Raw genomic sequence first — 18190 nt, forward strand, 5'->3', positions numbered from 1 at the left:
TTGGCTATTCTATCCATTCGAATGGTAGTTTTGTCGCTTTCTTCCACATCTTTCAGGTTTTGGTTGCCATTTTAAAGCATTTGCAATCATTTTAGCTGAGCAGCCTATCATTTTCTGCACTTCTTTATATGTTTTCCCCTCTCCAATCAACTTTTTAATCAAGGTACGCTGTTCTTCTAAACAATGTCTGGAACAACCCATTTTCCTCTGAATTTCAGAGAGAATTGCACTGTAACCAGCATGTACAACATTTGCTGCCTTCCTTCCTTAAATAAGGGCAATAATTGCCACCTGTTTTTCAAAGAATGAATGACCTCACTAATAGAACTCCACACTGCAATTATTTTGAACATGCCCTCTCAATTAGTGCTTCAATGACACAGAATCAGCAGCATGCATGTCATGACTGTTGGGTCCGTTGGATTTCTATTACTCTACTACACCTGCTAGTAAATTATTTGCCATGTAGAAATATCATTTCTACCAAAAACAGTGATTGATCAGGTTAGTGATGTCTGACTGCTATTATTTTGAACACAACTGTATGTCAAAAAACATCCTGTTCTCTTTGTATTGCTTCCTTTGTGTGAAATTCTGGTGATCCTGCCAGTCCCCCTGCTTTCTTATAGCAAACTAATCACACTAGCCCTGAGAGCACATCCATCCCAGTGTGGCCACTTTTCTTACTGTGCTGGGAACACAGATTACTTCTCCTCTAATGATCAGACTGCTACTGACACATGCCATACCCAACCCCTTTCACAAGGGACAGAATACATTTGCTCAGCAGAAGATCTGCCCACTGATCCCCTGCTGAGCAAAGTAGGCAGATGATAGTTCCGTGTCTGCTCAGTTTATGATGACAGGCAGGTGGCAGGTTCATGTCTGCTCAGTTTACACAGAGCAGACATGAACTGAGCCTTACTGCCCTCTGATCTGGTCCACCTAGATGAAGGGGGGTGGATCCCCTTCTGTTTGTTTTTAGCAGACCAGATCGAATTGGAGGTAGGCAGGTGTAAACGGACACAATTCTGTTTACACCTGCTGGTCCATAATGGTGAATGGCAGGTCCGCCTGAAAAACCTACAGGAAGACCTGATTGGAACGGTTGTGTGAAAGGGACCTTATGCAGCTGAGAACAGAGATAATGTGATCACATAAAAAAAAAAATTGAATGGTGAGGACTTGCATATACTTTAAGCAGATGTTATAGGGAACTTTTTCATAAAAAAAAAAAAAAAAAAATCATTTTTTTCAACACAAGTGATATGGATAATCAGCGAGGATGGATTTTTTTCACGGTCTGGAGGCATTGTTTGTGTATGTGAGCCTTGAGCTGTAAAACAATCTTTTTTGAAAAAAAACACAAAAACACTCACACAAGAAAATAAAGGTAAGTTAAAGCGGAGCTCCACCCAAAAGGGGAAGTTACGCTTCAAGGACTGTTCCCCCGCTCCCCATTAAGGATTGGCACCTTTAGGGAGCGGATACCCGAATTTAACAGGTACCGCTCCCACTTCCGGTCCGATCGCCTAGCGGAAGGTGTCCTCCCTCCCTGTAGTCTTTTGGGACATGTGACAGGTCCCAGAAGACTACAGGACCATTCACGAAGCGCAGCACTACTCGCACATGCACAGTGGGTAACCGGCTGTGAAGCCGCAAGCTATCACAGCCGGGTGCCCACACTGAAGATGCTGGCCTCCTGGAATACAGGGCTGTTTTTTAAAAATCAGCAGCTACAGTTTTTGTAGCTGCTGACTTTTATTTTTTGACAGGTTGCGTGGAACTACGCTTTAAAAAAAGATTGTTGGGAATGGTAAAACCAAATTGAAAAAGATCAACACCATCAAATTTCCACAGGAAAAGTTATTCACTTAATCACTTCAAAAAGCTGTGTTTTTCAGTCAAAAAAGACCACTGTTCTGATTTTTTCCCACAGCGCATAAAAGCAGAACAATGCAATGTTTTTGTACAGTTTTATCAAAGATACATATATGTGCTGTGTTTCTCACTTTTTCCAAAGTTGCAATCGACTTAACTAATATTGTCTAAATAGAAGACTCCAGGTTGTTCTTACTTAAATTATTGTGTTCTTTGTGTATCTATTCCAAATCTGTGCCGTAATCCAGCATGAAAGCACTGCACTTCCATCAATAAAGACCAGTCACTGATGATCTCTTCTCTTGTGTAGAAGTACTGGTCTTGTATCTGCCCCTTTATCGTTTTCTTTATGTAGTCGGCAGACCTGCTGAATTCCACTTACAGCTCTGCTCTCTGTACAGGCTTATGTGCAGCACAGTGACAATGTCACCACTTTTACAAGGTAATATCTGGGTTCACAAAGGTATTTGGTGCATACAAAGTAAATTGTATTTTTTGGTTACAGAGGAAGATGTCTAAATAATTTTTTTGTACTTGAAGTTCATCTTTAATGTGTTGCATACAGAAACAGTATAATCTTCCAATGTTTAAGGCGTTGAAGACATCATAAACAGGAGACTGCATGTACCCATGTTTTAACATAAGATCACTCTACTAACAAATCATCTGTGGAAACCTTATATTTATCCAATCTTCAGGGAAAATTTTGGTAAGAAGTGAAAAAACTCAACAGTGCCAGTAAAGTGGTTGCATTGCTGGAAATCATTGTTTGCTCCCTAATGAGCAAAGTAAAGTAGTCATCTTATTAACAATATGGAATAAAAATGTTGACCTAAATATCTAAGTGGACATATAGCAACGTTAACAAGAAAAATCTTTCTCAGAAAGAACTAAACTAAAAACAATAATGTGGATATAAAAACCCATTCAGCTGTTGGAGATCAGTGTTCTGACAATGTGTGCCTTTCTGATAGAACAGCAGAAAAGAATGCTATCAGCTTTATCATATACACACATGAATACTTAGTAGTGTGTTTTTTCTCAACCAATAATTACAGACAGCTCTGTTAATTCTTTCAATTATAGCAATACATGCACAATACAATAGAATCAGTTAATGGATGATTTTTTTTTTCTTTAAATAATGTTCTCCTTCGACAGCTTGTTTCTGAAATTAATAATGCCCAGATCCGTTCCATAAGCGCCACCACCAAAATTCAGTGTTATGTGAAGTCCACTGTACTAAAGACAATACTATTTTATAGATCCAGGGCTCCAAGTATGAGATCCTACAGACATTATCTTTCTTACTACAGCTGTATCTTTAGAAGGAAAAACTTCAGCAGGAAGCAGAAGTTGTGCTTCTATCAGAGAAAAGTCATTAGAACCTTCAGTTGGTGTATCTCTGAACTAACTACGATAAATCTATACTCATTTAAAGCAGACCATTTAATTAAACAGCATGTCCTCTCCTTATCTTTTTTTGGCTACCATTGATTTGACTGAAGTGTTGCTTGAAACAAAATATTACTTGCATTACAATACACTTACAGTATATGGCCTGAAGTTTGTGAACAAATTACCATCACACCTATTAGACACTCTCCAAAATATTTCTGTAGATGCCATCCATCATCAGCATGGACAGCTGATAACATCTCTTGTAAAATTAGTAGGGAAAAGTTGTGATGACACAGCTCACTGAAACGCTGATTGGTAAATTAAAGTATGGCAGGTATATAGGCATTAGGACAAGAAAGAAAACAGTTTTTGATTTCTCAAAATAAAACATTGAACTGAATAGCCAAAGCACCGTGATATACATAATTTGATGTAAATAAGAGAAATGCAGAAAAGAGCCATAATTTATACAACTAACATATCGTCCTCTGTGCAAAATTGCACATACTTTTTGTAAGTTCACACAGTAAACCATAGAAACACACTGGTTCTGATGGCTACTTGCCATGCCCAGATACATTTCAATCCGTTAGTTAATAACAGCAGAAGAAGCTTGATCTTCGGCCAGCATTATTTGATTGATGCTTACCGTCTGCCCACATTCAAGGAACTTCATGCCCAAGGCAACCAAGCATTGCCATGTCTGCAGGAAAGAAACACAAACAGTGGTAAGTACCCAACAGATACCAAATACTGTATAACACGTAACTATGGTTTACACAGACTGATATTTTATGGCATGTAATAAAATATTAATGCATATACAATACATATCAAACAGTAAATACAGTTGTGCTCAAAAGTTTGCATAACCTGTCAGAAAACGTGAAATTTTGGCTTTGAAATTGAAAATATGACTGATCATGTCAAAACACTGTCTTCACCCAAATGGTTCTGATCAAAAGTTTACATACCCTGTAATGTTTAGCCTTCTTATAGACAAACAAGGTGACACACACAAGTTAAAATGGCAATTAAAGCCTTGGCCTCCGTTTTACACAGCATAGATGCTGTAATGCTCATGGAACGTATTCATTATACCCTACTAGATAAGATGCACTTATTTGATAAAAAATGGGAGTCATGGAGAGATTATAGACATTTATTGCATAATTAACAACATCCCCAATGAAAGTTGACTGGCATATACTGTTGACAGATATATCATTCAATCTACCTTATCATCTATGTATTTCATGTACTTGCAACCTACTGTTTTCTATTTCTTCTCTTTCTTACATTAATATATTTTTCTGTATTGTACTTTTCAAAAGTGCCTTGTTTTTGCTGTATGTATCATTTGTAAATGTACTGTTGTTTTACAGTCTACTTTCGTACAATAAAACCGTTTGTAAACAAAAAAAAATGGCAATTAAAGATTAATTTCCCACATCTGTGGCTTTTAAAATTGCAAGTAGTGTCAGTGTATAAATAGTCAATGAGTTTGTTTTTCTCTCACGTGGATGCACTGAGCAGGCTAGATACTGAACCATGGGGAGCAGAAAAGAACTGTCAAAAGACCTACGTAACAAGGTGATGGAACTTTAAAAAATGGAAAAGGATATACAAAGACGTCCAAAGCCTTGAATATACCAGTCAGCACTGTTCAATCACTCATTAAGAAGTGGAAAATTCCAGAATCTCTTGATACCAAGCCAATGTCAGATAGACCAAGAAACATTGAAGCCTCAACTGCCAAAATTTCAATTATCAATATCAATGCCAAAATTGCCCAATTGTTGCCAGGGTGTGAAAACTTTTGAGCACAACTGTAACTCAAGCCTGACAATATATTCAAGCCTACATTCAAATAGGTAAATATGTAAGATTACATTTTTGGATATCTAAATATTATGGCTATTATTGGCATATCACTTTGTATCACTACTTTGCACACATTACTGTCATCTCATGCTCCATAGTGAAGACCTTTAGGCCTGTTGTATTATAAGTGCTGGGCCTGCAGCTCCAGGGGCCACATGCAGTCTTTTGATAGGTGTGTGAAACTTTGGAGATCCCAAGTACTGGGAGTGGAAGCATTGATGTGTTAAGCGGCTGTGATGACAACGATTTCTAACAGTCTCATGCAATATATTCCCACGGTCTTATGCAGCTTTCCAGTCAACAACACCTGTAGCATGTCTGCAGATTGACCATCTTCTCTATTAAGTCTGCAGTCTTGAAAAGTCTTCTACAGCATTATATATATATATATATATTGAATATTTTCAATGCTTTCAGAGGCACTTATAATGGCATGCAAAGTTAAAAAAGCTATAGATAATAAGAAAATAACTTTTATTAAATATAAAAATGAAGGAACGGTATCATCGTTTAAACATAACAAAGAATATACAGTAACAGCATATGTAAAAAGGAAATAAAGGCCGCAAAAATTGAAAACGAACGACAGATTGCAAAAGATAGCAGGACCAACCCCCAAAAATTCTTCAAAAATATTAATAGTAAAAAGGTCCGGTCCGAGCATGTAGGCCGTTTACAAAATAATCTAGAGTGGGTGACTGGGGACAAAGAGAAGGCAAATTTATTCAATACCTTCTTCAGCTCTGTGTATACAAAGGAGTATGGGGGAGCTCGTCTATAATGGGCATGGTATTGACACAGCTCCAGATGATCCACATTGGCTCACAATTGATATGATCCAGAAATATTTAGACAGAATAAAGGTGAATAAAGCACCTGGACTGGATGGCATACACCCACGGGTCCTTAAAAAAATTGAGCTCTGTCATTTCAAAGACATTGTTTCTAATTTTTAGGGACTCTTTAATGACTGGCATAGTAACACTGGCATAAGGCCAATGTGGTGCCAATATTTAAAAAGGGGTCAAAATCTTTACGAAGTATTTATAGACCTGTTAGTTTAACATCTATAGTTGGGAAGATACTGGAGAGTTTAATAAGACCACATAAATGAGTTGTTGCTGGAAAAAAATATTTTAAGCAACAGACAGCATGGATTCATGAAAGACAGAAGATGTCAAGCAAACCTGATTTCTTTTTATGAGGGGGTGAGCAAAACCTTGGACAGAGGGGTGGCGGTGGACGTGGTATACTTGGACAGAGGGGTGGTGGTGGACAGGGAATACTTTTTGCAAAAGCGTTTGACACAGTTCCCCACACACGGCTAATGTGTAAGGTAAAGTCTACGGGCTTGGAAAAATCTGTATGTAAATGGATAGAAAACTGGCTAAAAGATCGTATTCAGAGTAGTGGTTAATGAATCATACTCTGAATGGTCTAGGGTTGTCAGTGGTATACCCCAAGGTTCAGTGTTGGGACCCTTACTTTTTAATATATTTATAAACAATATAGGGTCTGGGATTAAAAATACCATTTCAGTCTTTGCAGATGACACCAAGCTGTGCAGTGGAATAACGTCCTTACAGGATGTCTCCAAACTTACAAGTCGACCTCAATGCACTGTTTAATTGGGCAACTATGTGGTAAATGAGGTTTAATGTTGATAAATGTAAGGTTATACACTTGGGGGCTAATAATATGCATGCATCATACATACTAGGGGGGGTACAACTGGGGGAATCAATGGTGGAGGAGGATCTGGGAGTTCTGGTAGATCAAAAAGCTTAATAGTGGCATGCAATGCCAAGCTGCGGGTTCTAAAGTGAGTGAAATTGTCTATTGTAAAAGAGGTATAGACTCCAGAGAGAGAGATATCATATTACCCCTGTACAAATCATTAGTAACACCTCATCTAGAATATGCAGTTCAAATTTGGGCACCAATCCACAAAAATAACATTGGGGAACTGAAGAATGTACAGAGAAGGGCAACCAAACTGATAAGAGGCATGGAGGAGATCAGCTATGAGGAAAAATTAGAGGAACTGAATTCTCTCTTGAGAAGAGGAGATTAAGGGGTGATATGATATGATCAACATGTATAAATATATCAGAGGTTTCATATAGTGAACTCAGTGTACAGTTATTCACCTCAAGGTCATCACAGATGACGAGGGGCACGTCTGGAGGAAAAGAGAATTAATCTCCAAATACGGAAAGGTTTCTTCACAGTAAAAGCTGTGAAAAATTGGAATAGACTCCCTCAAGAGTTGGTTCTGCCCAGCTCAGTGGATTGCTGTGAAAAAAGGCCTGGATTCTTTCTTGGATACACAAAATATAACTGGTTACTAACATTAATAGGTAAAGTTGATCCACTGAATATCTGATTACCTCTCGGGGGATCAGAAAGGAAATTTTTTTCCCCTGCAGGAGCAAATTCAATCATGCTTTGCTGGGTTTTTTGCCTTCCTCTGGATCAACTGTGGGTATTGGATTATAATTTTTTTTTAATTTATTGTTGAACTGGATGGACTTTTGTCTTTTTTCAGCCAGACTAACTATGTAACTCATAAGATGACAACCACTGACTTAAAGTAACTATATCATCTATATAGTTATAGATCTCCAGAGCAAAATGTTTGGGGTGTCCTAGTCCTCCATAACTGTACTTCAACTTTAATAACATGACTTATGACATCACTTCGCATTGCCTGTAAGCTGGCCTTCTAGAACTTATCCTATGTACAGTAGAAAAGACTGCCAGCAGGATGGAAGACGTACCATGCAACCCACAAATAATGCAGTCAAAGGCTTGGCAGCCCCAGGTCAACATGTTCATTTTCTCAGGGACACTATCTCTGGGCAGAACAATCCAACATGACAATTCTGAACACTGTAATGCATATTCACTATTCATTTGGTTAAATGAACCATCTGTATAAACCTGACCTCTGCAAACGTTTAGGCTCATTCAGCAGCGAACTGAGAGGTTGAGTCACAAGACAAGACTGTGACCAACAAGAGAAGTATAATCAAAAGAGCTTTTGCCACACTTCTCTTGTAAGGATTCAGTAACACCTTTCTGATCTGTTGCAGTGCATTAATCCATGTTATGTCACACCTTCACGTGTATTGCTTTAAGTCAGCCCATTCATTTGGCAAAAAAAAAAAAAAAAAATCAGACGAGCCCTATTTCATGTAACGCTGTGTACTATGATGCATGGTAGTGGATTCCCTTAGAGTGTTAGGGTGCCAATGAAACTGAATGACACTGTAAAGCACTAATGGGTGTGTGGTGCATTGTACCATGTTACCCTAAAACATAAGTGTGAATGGGCCCCTAAAGCATAAAGTGATATGCATATAATACCTCTCTCTTCCCCCAACCCCTTCCCAATCAACATACAGTCAGACCATTCCTTTCCAAGGAGAACCTCTGACATCATAACTGGGTCTTTCTGCTGGCCCTTGTTCTGTAGCAAGATTGAGTTTTGTGGGAGACGCAGGAAAGCTCCTGTAAACATCACAACACCCTGCTCCAAGCTTTATATGAAAGAACCCATTGCCAACATCCCTTACACTTTAAATGAAGTGTAGCCCAGCACCTGATCAGCAGATTGCACAGCTAAAATCTAAAGCACCAAATGGCCAGCAAGGATGCATGTCTAAAGGGAAGCCAAAAATGTGTTATTTTATATAATGCTCAGAATGAGTAGTTGAGTGACTAATGCCAGCCCTAAAGATCCCACACACACACGATGAAAGGCATAAAATATTGACTGCAGAGAATGCTAATACATGTGTGAGGCAGGCCAAAAAAAGTGCGGATAGGAGAGGGGATTGATAAGGACTGAAGCATTTCAGGTAGGAAATGACGGTAGGCTCATGATAGCTGCTGCAGTTACAGTGTGTTATTACTTTGTGGAGATGCACATTTGCAGGGAATTGAAAATAATCAGTTTAAACACAGGAGAGAACTTGCTACACATGCGTTGCATGTGGTTGCAGCATGCCCCCATTCACTTAAAGGAGTCACATTCGGCAAGCAGTAGTGTTCACCAAGCGCAGCAAAGGTTATAATTCCTCTTACAGTATGTGTGTGTAAGGGCTTGTTTACATTAGCGATTGGGGGCAGGTATACCCCATGGCTGAGCCACATTTTTACTGCTCCTCAACCGCTCTCCCTTGCAGTGGCCCATTGAGTACACATGCCGCAGCAGAAATTATTTCCCCCCGCCCGGGCATGTTCAGAGGCAGATCCCCCTTCAGACAGCAATGCAAATGTAAGGTCCTTACAATACAGAAATGGGAATATCACTCTATTACTTCTTGTTTTAAGCTTTACTACTTCCTTGATTGTCTCCTGGCCATATTTGACAGAGGTAACATTGGTAATTTACTGTCCAGTCAACAGGTTGTAGGTGGAGATGAGGCATAGAAAGTTGTATGGCTAAGCAGGAAAAAAATCTGTCATCTGCCTAGCTGTGCCATAGATGCATATAAACCCTGACTGGTTGATTAGAATTACAAATTCTTTGGCGTGTCAAGCTGGAAGTATACGTGTATTTATACTGTGTATTTATCTGGTTAAACTTTAATTTAATATGGTATTTTAAACCAGCGCTAGGATCTCACTTCTGTCTATCAGAGTTAAAAGGCTTCACTGTGAACTTTTTGCTGTGTTTGATAGAGATGTTATCTATCAGCCAGAATTCAGAGCCAAACCTAGGAGCTATGTCCATCCTCTGTTTTAGATACTACAGAACACACTATAATGGCATTCCTGGTTCCCGTCTTCAGTTCTTGTAATTACTTCCAAATGTAGGCTGCCCCCAAATAAAAGTCTAGTACATATTCATGTAACCTAGAAAACAGAGTACTATATGTACAGATATATGGTCCCTTTTAATATTAAAGTGGAGTTCCAGCTGAAAAAATAAAAAATAAAAGTCAGCAGCTACAAAAACTGTAGCTGCTGACTTTTAAAAAATACAGACACTTACCTGTTCCTCGGTCCAGCGGTGTCCTCACCACAGCTGGTTTCACCGGCCGTCTTCTCTCACTGGCACCGGCATCTTCGGTGTGGGCACCTGACTGACAGCTTGCGGCTTCACAGCTGGGTTCCTACTGCAGACACGTGAGAAGCGCTGCACTTTGTGAATGGCCCTATAGTCTTTTGTGACCTGTTACGTGTCCCAGAAGACTACGGGGAGAGGGGGGACAACTTCTGCTTCCGATAGCCTAGGGCTAGCGATCGCAGCGGAAGTGGGAGCAGGTACCTGTCAAATTCGGGTACTTGCTCCCCTCCCCCCAAAGGTGCCAATCCTTAATGGGGAATGGGGACAAAGGCTTAAAGTGAAACTTCCCTTTTGGGTGGAGCTCTGCTTTTAGGTAGATGTAGGTAACCAAACTACAGCTTGTCAGCTGTGTTCACCACCCTTTAAGCTTGGTTCACATCTGTGAGGGTGGTGCTGCTGCAGGGCCCGCACAAATACCTGCAGCCGCACCACCCACAGAGAGGAATGCGGGACCAGCAGGCAGGTGCCATTCATTCTATTGGCGTGCCGCCTGCACTGGAAATCGGACCATACTGGGAACCTCGGTTCCAGTGCAGGCTGCGGTTTTCCCAAGTAGTGCAGGGACTTCCTTCCTGCATGTCCCGGGGCACGGGAGTCCATTCAAATGAATGGACTCTCGTGCCTGCGCAAATCATGGCCCGCACATATGTGAACCAGGAGTAATGAACCTACAGATATTAGACAAAAAATATGAAATAGGAATGACTACTGGACTATTGTCAAGTGTATGGTGTGCAAAGAAAAAAGTCAAATGACGGAGTTATTCTGGAAGTACTGCTTGCATTGCAAAATTGTGTCTTGCACAATATGTAATTTTTCTAGATAACAAACGGCACTGGAAAGTAAAAGCAAAACAGGAAATGATAGATTTGACCCAGAAGTCTGGGATGTCCTGGTTCCAGACTGGGTCGAACACCAACAAATGGCCTTCTAACATGAGGAGGGGAGGGCCCCATCATTGTGAAGAGGGCTTCTGGTTAGACTTGGTTTTGACACCTGATGCCTGAGCAGAACATACAGACCCTTTTCTTTAAGTAGAGACAGAAGCTGTAGATGTAGTAAACTTAAAGCGGAACTCTACTCACTTCGGCTCCAGTGATGCGGTGTCCTTGATCTCTCTGCCAGCCGCTGGCTTGTTCTAGCGGCCAGCTTCCGGGCATCAAGAGCCAGCTACTTTCATTAGCCAGGCCAACATGACAACACTCCTGCGCAGATTCAGTCATATTCAGCATTGGCGAATTTATACAGTGAGCTGCACGTGTGCAGTTCCCTGTACAGGGGCGAACAGGCAGGTGGATCATTTTAATGCAGAAGAGACAAAGCAGGTCTCTTCTGCATTAAAAATCCTGCCTGTTCGTCCATTTTTGTTTTGACCATAAAAGTTTCACTTTCAGCTTTTTATTTTATGGGGTAGGAGTACCTTTTCCCCAGTTACTTCTTTGATGAATTTGTGAAGGAATTACCCAAAGAGGAATTCGCCATCAAATGGCATGCATAGTACTGCAATCTAAGCTTTTAGGTCACAAAATCCACAGATATAAGACAGATGCCCAAGACTTGTCTAATGACAATTTCAAAAGCATCAACACAAAAAATTAGGGCTGAAGGCATCGGCTGTAAATGTTCTAAGAGAGTAGGGTCTCCAAAGACTGGTTCCTGGTCTCTGTTCATTCATTTCGACCAGTTGGCAAACAGACTTGGCAACAAAGCTGGACCTGCAAAATTTAATAAGGCCTTTAAAAGGGCATCACCTCCTATTAAAAAAATCCTTTAGATAGGGGAACATCTTCAATAGAAACTGCAGAGTGTTTATTGAGAATTGAAAGGGCAGGATCCAATACTGGAACAGACTGTTTCTTTTTAACCAGCTCAATACTGGACACTTTCACCCCCTTCCTGCTCAGGCTAATTTTCAGCTTTCAACGCTTTCACACTTTGAATGACAGTTACCCAGTCATTCAACACTGCACCCAAATTAAATTTGTATAATTATTTTTAGAGAAATATAGCTTTATTTTGGTCATATTTAATCACCACAGGTTTTTTTTTTTTGCTTTTTGCTATATAAACAAAAAAAAAACAATTTTGAAAAAAATGCCTTATTTTTAGTTTTTGTTATAAAATTTAGCAATACATAATTGTTCATAAATTTAGACCAAAATTTAATCTGCTACATTTCTTTTTTGTTATAGAGTCTACAAGCTATGGTACTTATACAGCTTACATGAGGACACCCCAACAGGGTTGTCGGAAAACCTTTACTTTCCTTTCAGAATCAACATTTTCTATGGGGCACTATACTACAACATACTGCCACAAATGAGGGCCGTTGATTGCAAACAAGATTTGTTAATTTGCACACACAAAAAAGTATTTTTCCTAACAAATTCATTCAAGACCATCTTGCAAAAATGAATACACCCCAATGAAAGTCTTAGGATTAAAGCTAAAATTTTAGACAACCAAATCCTAATTAACAAGATTTCAACTATAGGCGAGTCAAATTATTCATTAAACAGGTATCCAGAGGACAATTGAATATAAAAGGGTGTTACTTAAAGAAAACCCCTTCCCATTTCATGCTGTCAGCAATGGCACCACATAGAAGAGAAATGTCACAAGGTCTGAGAAAGAAAATTATTTCTTTACACAAGAAAGGTGAAGGCTACGAGAAGATCAGCAAAGCTTTACTGATCAGTTAAAATATTGTAGCAATAATTATTCAGAAATTTAACAAAGATGGAACCATCTCACAGAGACATCCAGGCCGTCCACAGAAGTTAACACCTTGGCAGGAGTGTCTTCCGATGAGAATCATGCAAGTTCACTGCAGTTAGCTAAAGGAGTAGAAAGTCAAACTGAGGTGATTGTTTCCCGTAACACAATACAGCGTACACTGCAGAGGAATGGCATGCATGGATGTCATCCACAAAGGAAGCCTCTTCTAAAGCCCATGCACAAAAAAGTCCACCTAGAATGTACCATCTAAGGCCACTGTTGCATTTCTGAAGAACAGGGGGAAAGTGATCCAGTGGCGAAGTATGTCTCCTGAACCCAATCAAAAACTTTTGGGGAATTCTGAAGAGACAAGTTGAGCATCACTCTCCATCCAGCATCCAGGCTCTAAAAGAGGTCGTTCTTGGAGAATGGAAAAAGATAGATGTTGCAATATGTCGCCAACTTGTTCATTCCATGCCTAGAAGACTTGGTGCTGTCTTTATAATCATGGAGGTCATACAAAAAACTAGGTGTAGTAGTTTTTGTTGTGGGGTATATTCCATTTTGCATCAACTATTTGAGTAAAACTGAAGATTCTGTAATCTAAGTTATATTATTAGCCTTACTTTCATGTAATGAGCTAAACAAATGTTCTATAAAAAAAACAAAATGTTGGAAATTGTTCTTGCGTTCATTGAGATAATGATAAAAATCTTACTTTTCAAAAGGGATGCACTCATTTATGCTGAGCACTGTATATGAAAATTGATCAATCCTGATGTACTGATGGCCTATCTCATTTCATGGGGTCCTTAAATGCTAGGACAATACAAATACCCCCCAAATTGACCGTTTTTTTAATAAAGTAAATATCCTGAAGGATTTAGTATGAGGTATGGTAAATTTTTTGAAGTTGTACCTTTTCCCACAAAAAATTTAATTAAATGTGTTTTTTTCCCACAAAATTGTCAATTTAACAACTTATTTCTTACACATGGATAAGGCATACTTACAATTACACCCCAAAACACATTCTGCTATGTCTCCCAAGTAAAGGGACACCAAATGTATGAGATTTTTTTCACAGCCTAGCTACAGAGAGGGGCCCTAAATCCAAGAAGCACCTTTGGGCTTTCAAGGAGCATAAATTACGCATCTAATTTCCGGGCTTCCTATCACACTTTTGAAGGCCCTGGAGCACCAGGGCAATGAAAAGACCCACAAAATGACCACATTTTGGAAAGCAAACACCCCAATGTATTTTCTAATGAGTCTTTTGAACATGCTATTTTTTTGCCACACGTTTTGGAAAATGTGGAAAGAAAACAAAAATTTTTTTTTCATTTATTTACTTTACACATAGCAACACTGTGATAGATGTTTTTGTGTACTGGTACACTATGAGAGATGTTCATGGAACACTGGTACACTGACAGATGTTGATGGCCCATGGGGACACCGAAAGATGTTGATGGTCAACAAGGGAAAACAGATGTTGATGTTGCAACAGGACACCACTACAGATGTTGATGTGCATTGGTACACTGTGACAGACATTGATGGTACGCAGGTACACTGTGACAGAGGCGTGTGTGCTCTGCTACACTGCAACAGATGTTGATGGGACACTGGTACACGGACAGATGTTTCTGCACACTTGTACACTGACAGATGTTTCTGAACACTGGTATACTGACAGATGTTGATGGTCCACTGGGGACAGCGACAGATGTTGATGGTCCACTGGGGACAGCAACAGATGTTGACGATCCATTAGGGACAATGACAGATGTTGATGTTGCAATGCAACACTATTGCAGATGTTGGTGTGTACTGGTACACTGTGACCGATGTTGATGGGGCACATGTACACTGTGACAGATGTTTTTGTGCACCGATACCCTGTTGATGTGCACTTGGACAGGGACAGATGGTGCTTGGTGCACTGTTTACTGGTGTGTGATCTGTGTGGAAAATCAGCAGCTACACACAGACAACTGACAGGATGCAGAGATCCTCTATCCCTCTTCTCACTGAGCTCAGGGAGAGAGCAGATACAGAGGCACGTGACTCTGTTTACATTGTGTGATGGCTGTGATTGGACACAGCCATCACATGATCGGGAGGGCCAATATGAGAGCCCATATCCCGATCTATGATGCGATGTGTATGAAGGACACAGCCATCATAGGATCACGCTGCTGCATGGCCCAGAGGCCGTGCACTTGCCCAGGTTTTGAGAGGACGTGCGGGTACATCCTGTCAGAACGGTGCTTGTCCTACCCAGTCATTTATCTACAATGGCTGGGTGGGAAGTGGTTAAAATGTGTTTTGCGTAGCATAAAGATAAGCAAAAATGCTTAGGAGGAATATACGCCTTTTCAGAGCTGAGCCAGCCCTCAAAGTGCACAACCAATCTGTACATGTATGGGAAAAGTCTGTTTAGATTTAGTCAGTCTCTTCGTACTTGCAGTAATCTGTTTTGGTTGTGGAGAATCAGGTGCTATCATTTTGGGTAAAAATGATGTTAAGCACATCAATTAGTGTGTACACTGTGGAAAGCATTTGGTGTAGGGCCATAGCTTGTACCGCCTAAGAATCAGAGGAAGGAATATACATTGCCTCTGCTACAAAAGCAATGTTCTCAATACTTTCCTCCATATCTTAAGAGGGAAGAAAGAGAACGCGTTTTTGCCTTTGGAAACAAAAGGTTCTATAAGCGTCAAAGGTTTTCTAAAGAATTCAGACATACTGGCAGAGAATCACAATAGGACATTGTTCAAGGGCACGGAAACAGCTATCACAGTTAGTGGTGCTAGGGGTTTTCTGTAGGCAGTCTGCGGAATGCATGCTATTGGGCCTTTTTTAGTCATAACCCCCCTTGCGCCTGTAATCCTCCATTTCTAGTGAACGGATCCCCAAGGGAGTTGCAGTGGCTTTGTCTCTGTACGAGTTGGCAGCGGGAATGTATCAATGTACTGCTTATGTTTTCGCCAGAACTGGCAGATGGAAACGCAGACTAAAAGGAAAAATTTCCAATCTTAAAGATTTTTTGCTGTGGAGAATTAGATCATATGGTCTTTTTCAGCTTCCACAGGGTTTGTCTAGGTATGGCACATGCATACCTACACAGGTCAAAGCTTGTATGCTTGCAACAGGTCCTCACAGCTAAAGCTCCTTTACAGTTCGAATAAGAGTACAAACAACTGTGACAGTTAGCATTCCAGGCATTCCTTGAATGTAACGGTTCCAGGGAACAGTTATATTAATGAGTTTAGTTCCACTTTAAATGGGAAAAGCTCCACCACATTATCTAAAAGGGACCAAGGATGCTACAGGGTTTTTACAGTCCTCATAGATGAATAACTAGAGGTAGACTCTGCTGGGGATGGTGCAGGACTGCGCTTAGAGCCTCTGAGAGCAGACTGCTCTAATAACTGGGCACAAACAGTGCAAAGTGGACACAAAGGTCCTTTGTGGACACAAGGGCGGCTTTGGCCTCAATGATGGAGCTAAAGAAGTCCAGGATGAGAACAACCCAATAATAGGAGGTCCCAAGTTCTAGATTGCAGCCATCGATTCTGTGCAGGAATACCAGGTAAACACCCCCAGAACCGGGAAGAAAGCATGGGCTCAGGTCATCCATGGCAACAGCCACTGCTCTGTACGTCAATGAGACAACATATTGCACCACAATGCAGGAAACAAAAAGTGTCAAAGTGAGGCAAGACTTTGTATACAAACTGTAAAACTCACCTCTGTCCATGACCTTTTTATCACAAACTCCTTTAACCTGCCAGCAATTACAGAAACCTGGCTTCATGAATCTGACTTTCCCTCTCCTGCTGCCCTCTCCCATGGTGGTCTCCTCTTGACTCACTCTCCCAGGCCTAGTGGACGGAAAGGATATGGGCCTACAGGCACAGAATTAGGCCCCGACCGCTACAACCCTGGCAAACAGACAATACCAGATGCCTCAAAAAAACGTAGCCATGCTCTGGAGCTTTTATGGAGTAAGACTAAGACCCAGCAAGACTTCGACCAATATAAATCTGCCCTTCAAAAATACAACTCCTGTCTCCACACTGCCAAACAGACCTATTTTATCACTCTCATTAACACCCTCTCAAGCAATCCCTTGTCAACTCTTTTCTACCTTTAACTCTCTACTTCGTCCTTCTTTACCTCCACTCACTCACTCTTTGCCCAGGAGATCACTAATCACTTCAAAAATAAGATTGATACAATTCGTGACGAGATCTCTACTGTACAGATATCTCCCTCACCCTACACTCTTTGTCCACCCCCACAATCTATACTTCCCTTGTTTAACCCAGCTACTATAGAGGAGGTTGGTAAGCTTTTTTCTAAAGCCCACCTAATCATCTGTCCCCTGGACCCTATTCCCTCGCAACTTCTAAGGTCACCCTCTGGCTCTATCCTTCACTCTCTAACTCATATTTTCAATCTCTCCCTTTCTACTGGCATCTTCCCCAACTCTCTAAAACATGCGCTAGTCACCCCCATACTTAAAAAGGCCTTACTGGACCCCACTAATCTTAGCAACCTAAATCCTGTCTCCTTACTCCCTCTTGCTTCCAAACGCCTTTGAACTACTAGTCTACAACTGGCTATGCTGACACCTTATTGAGAATAACCTTCTTGATCCCATTCAGTCTGGATTTCGCCCACAACACTCCACAGAAACTGCTCTCCTAAAACTCACAAACTTGCTAACCTCTAAATTGAATGGTCACTATTCTGTACTCTTACTCTTGGACCTTTACCCTGCCTTTAACACAGTTGACTACCCCCTCCTCCTTAAAAAACTCTACTTAGTTGGTCTCCTTGAAAAGTACTCTCCATTGGTTTGAATCTTACCCATCTCACCACACTTTCAGTGTCACTTACAACTCAACCTCCTCCTCTCCTACTCCTCTTACTGTCGGGATCTCCCAAGGTTCTGTCCTTGGATCTCTCCTATTCTCGATCTACACCTCTTCCTTGGGTCAGCTGATAGCTTCCCATGGTTTCCACTACCATTTCTATGCTGATGACACACAAATCTATCTCTACTCAACTCACCCCATCAGTTTCCTCATGTATCACCAATTTACTAACAGACATATCAGACTGGATGTCACACCACTTCCTAAAACTCAATCTATCCAAAACTAAGCTGATAATATTTCCTCCCCCACGTGCCTCTTCCCCTGATTTCTCGGTAAG

The 18190-nt window shown here is 40.6% G+C and overlaps 1 protein-coding gene across 2 annotated transcripts in view; it reads right to left on the bottom strand.

Moving 5' to 3' along the window:
• Positions 1 to 18190, bottom strand: part of SLC11A2 (solute carrier family 11 member 2) — a 142463-nt gene that overhangs the window by 17507 nt on the left and 106766 nt on the right. For both annotated transcript variants that reach the window (XM_089692828.1, XM_089692835.1), the window contains exon 16: positions 3932 to 3985. In XM_089692828.1, coding sequence (XP_089548954.1) covers positions 3932 to 3985 — 54 coding nt within the window. The remainder of the gene's footprint in view (positions 1 to 3931; positions 3986 to 18190) is intronic.

The sequence above is a fragment of the Staurois parvus genome, unplaced genomic scaffold, assembly GCF_062004578.1.
Source record: "Staurois parvus isolate SC_StPar_1 unplaced genomic scaffold, SC_StPar_1.0 ptg000023l, whole genome shotgun sequence".
NCBI lineage: Eukaryota > Metazoa > Chordata > Amphibia > Anura > Ranidae > Staurois > Staurois parvus.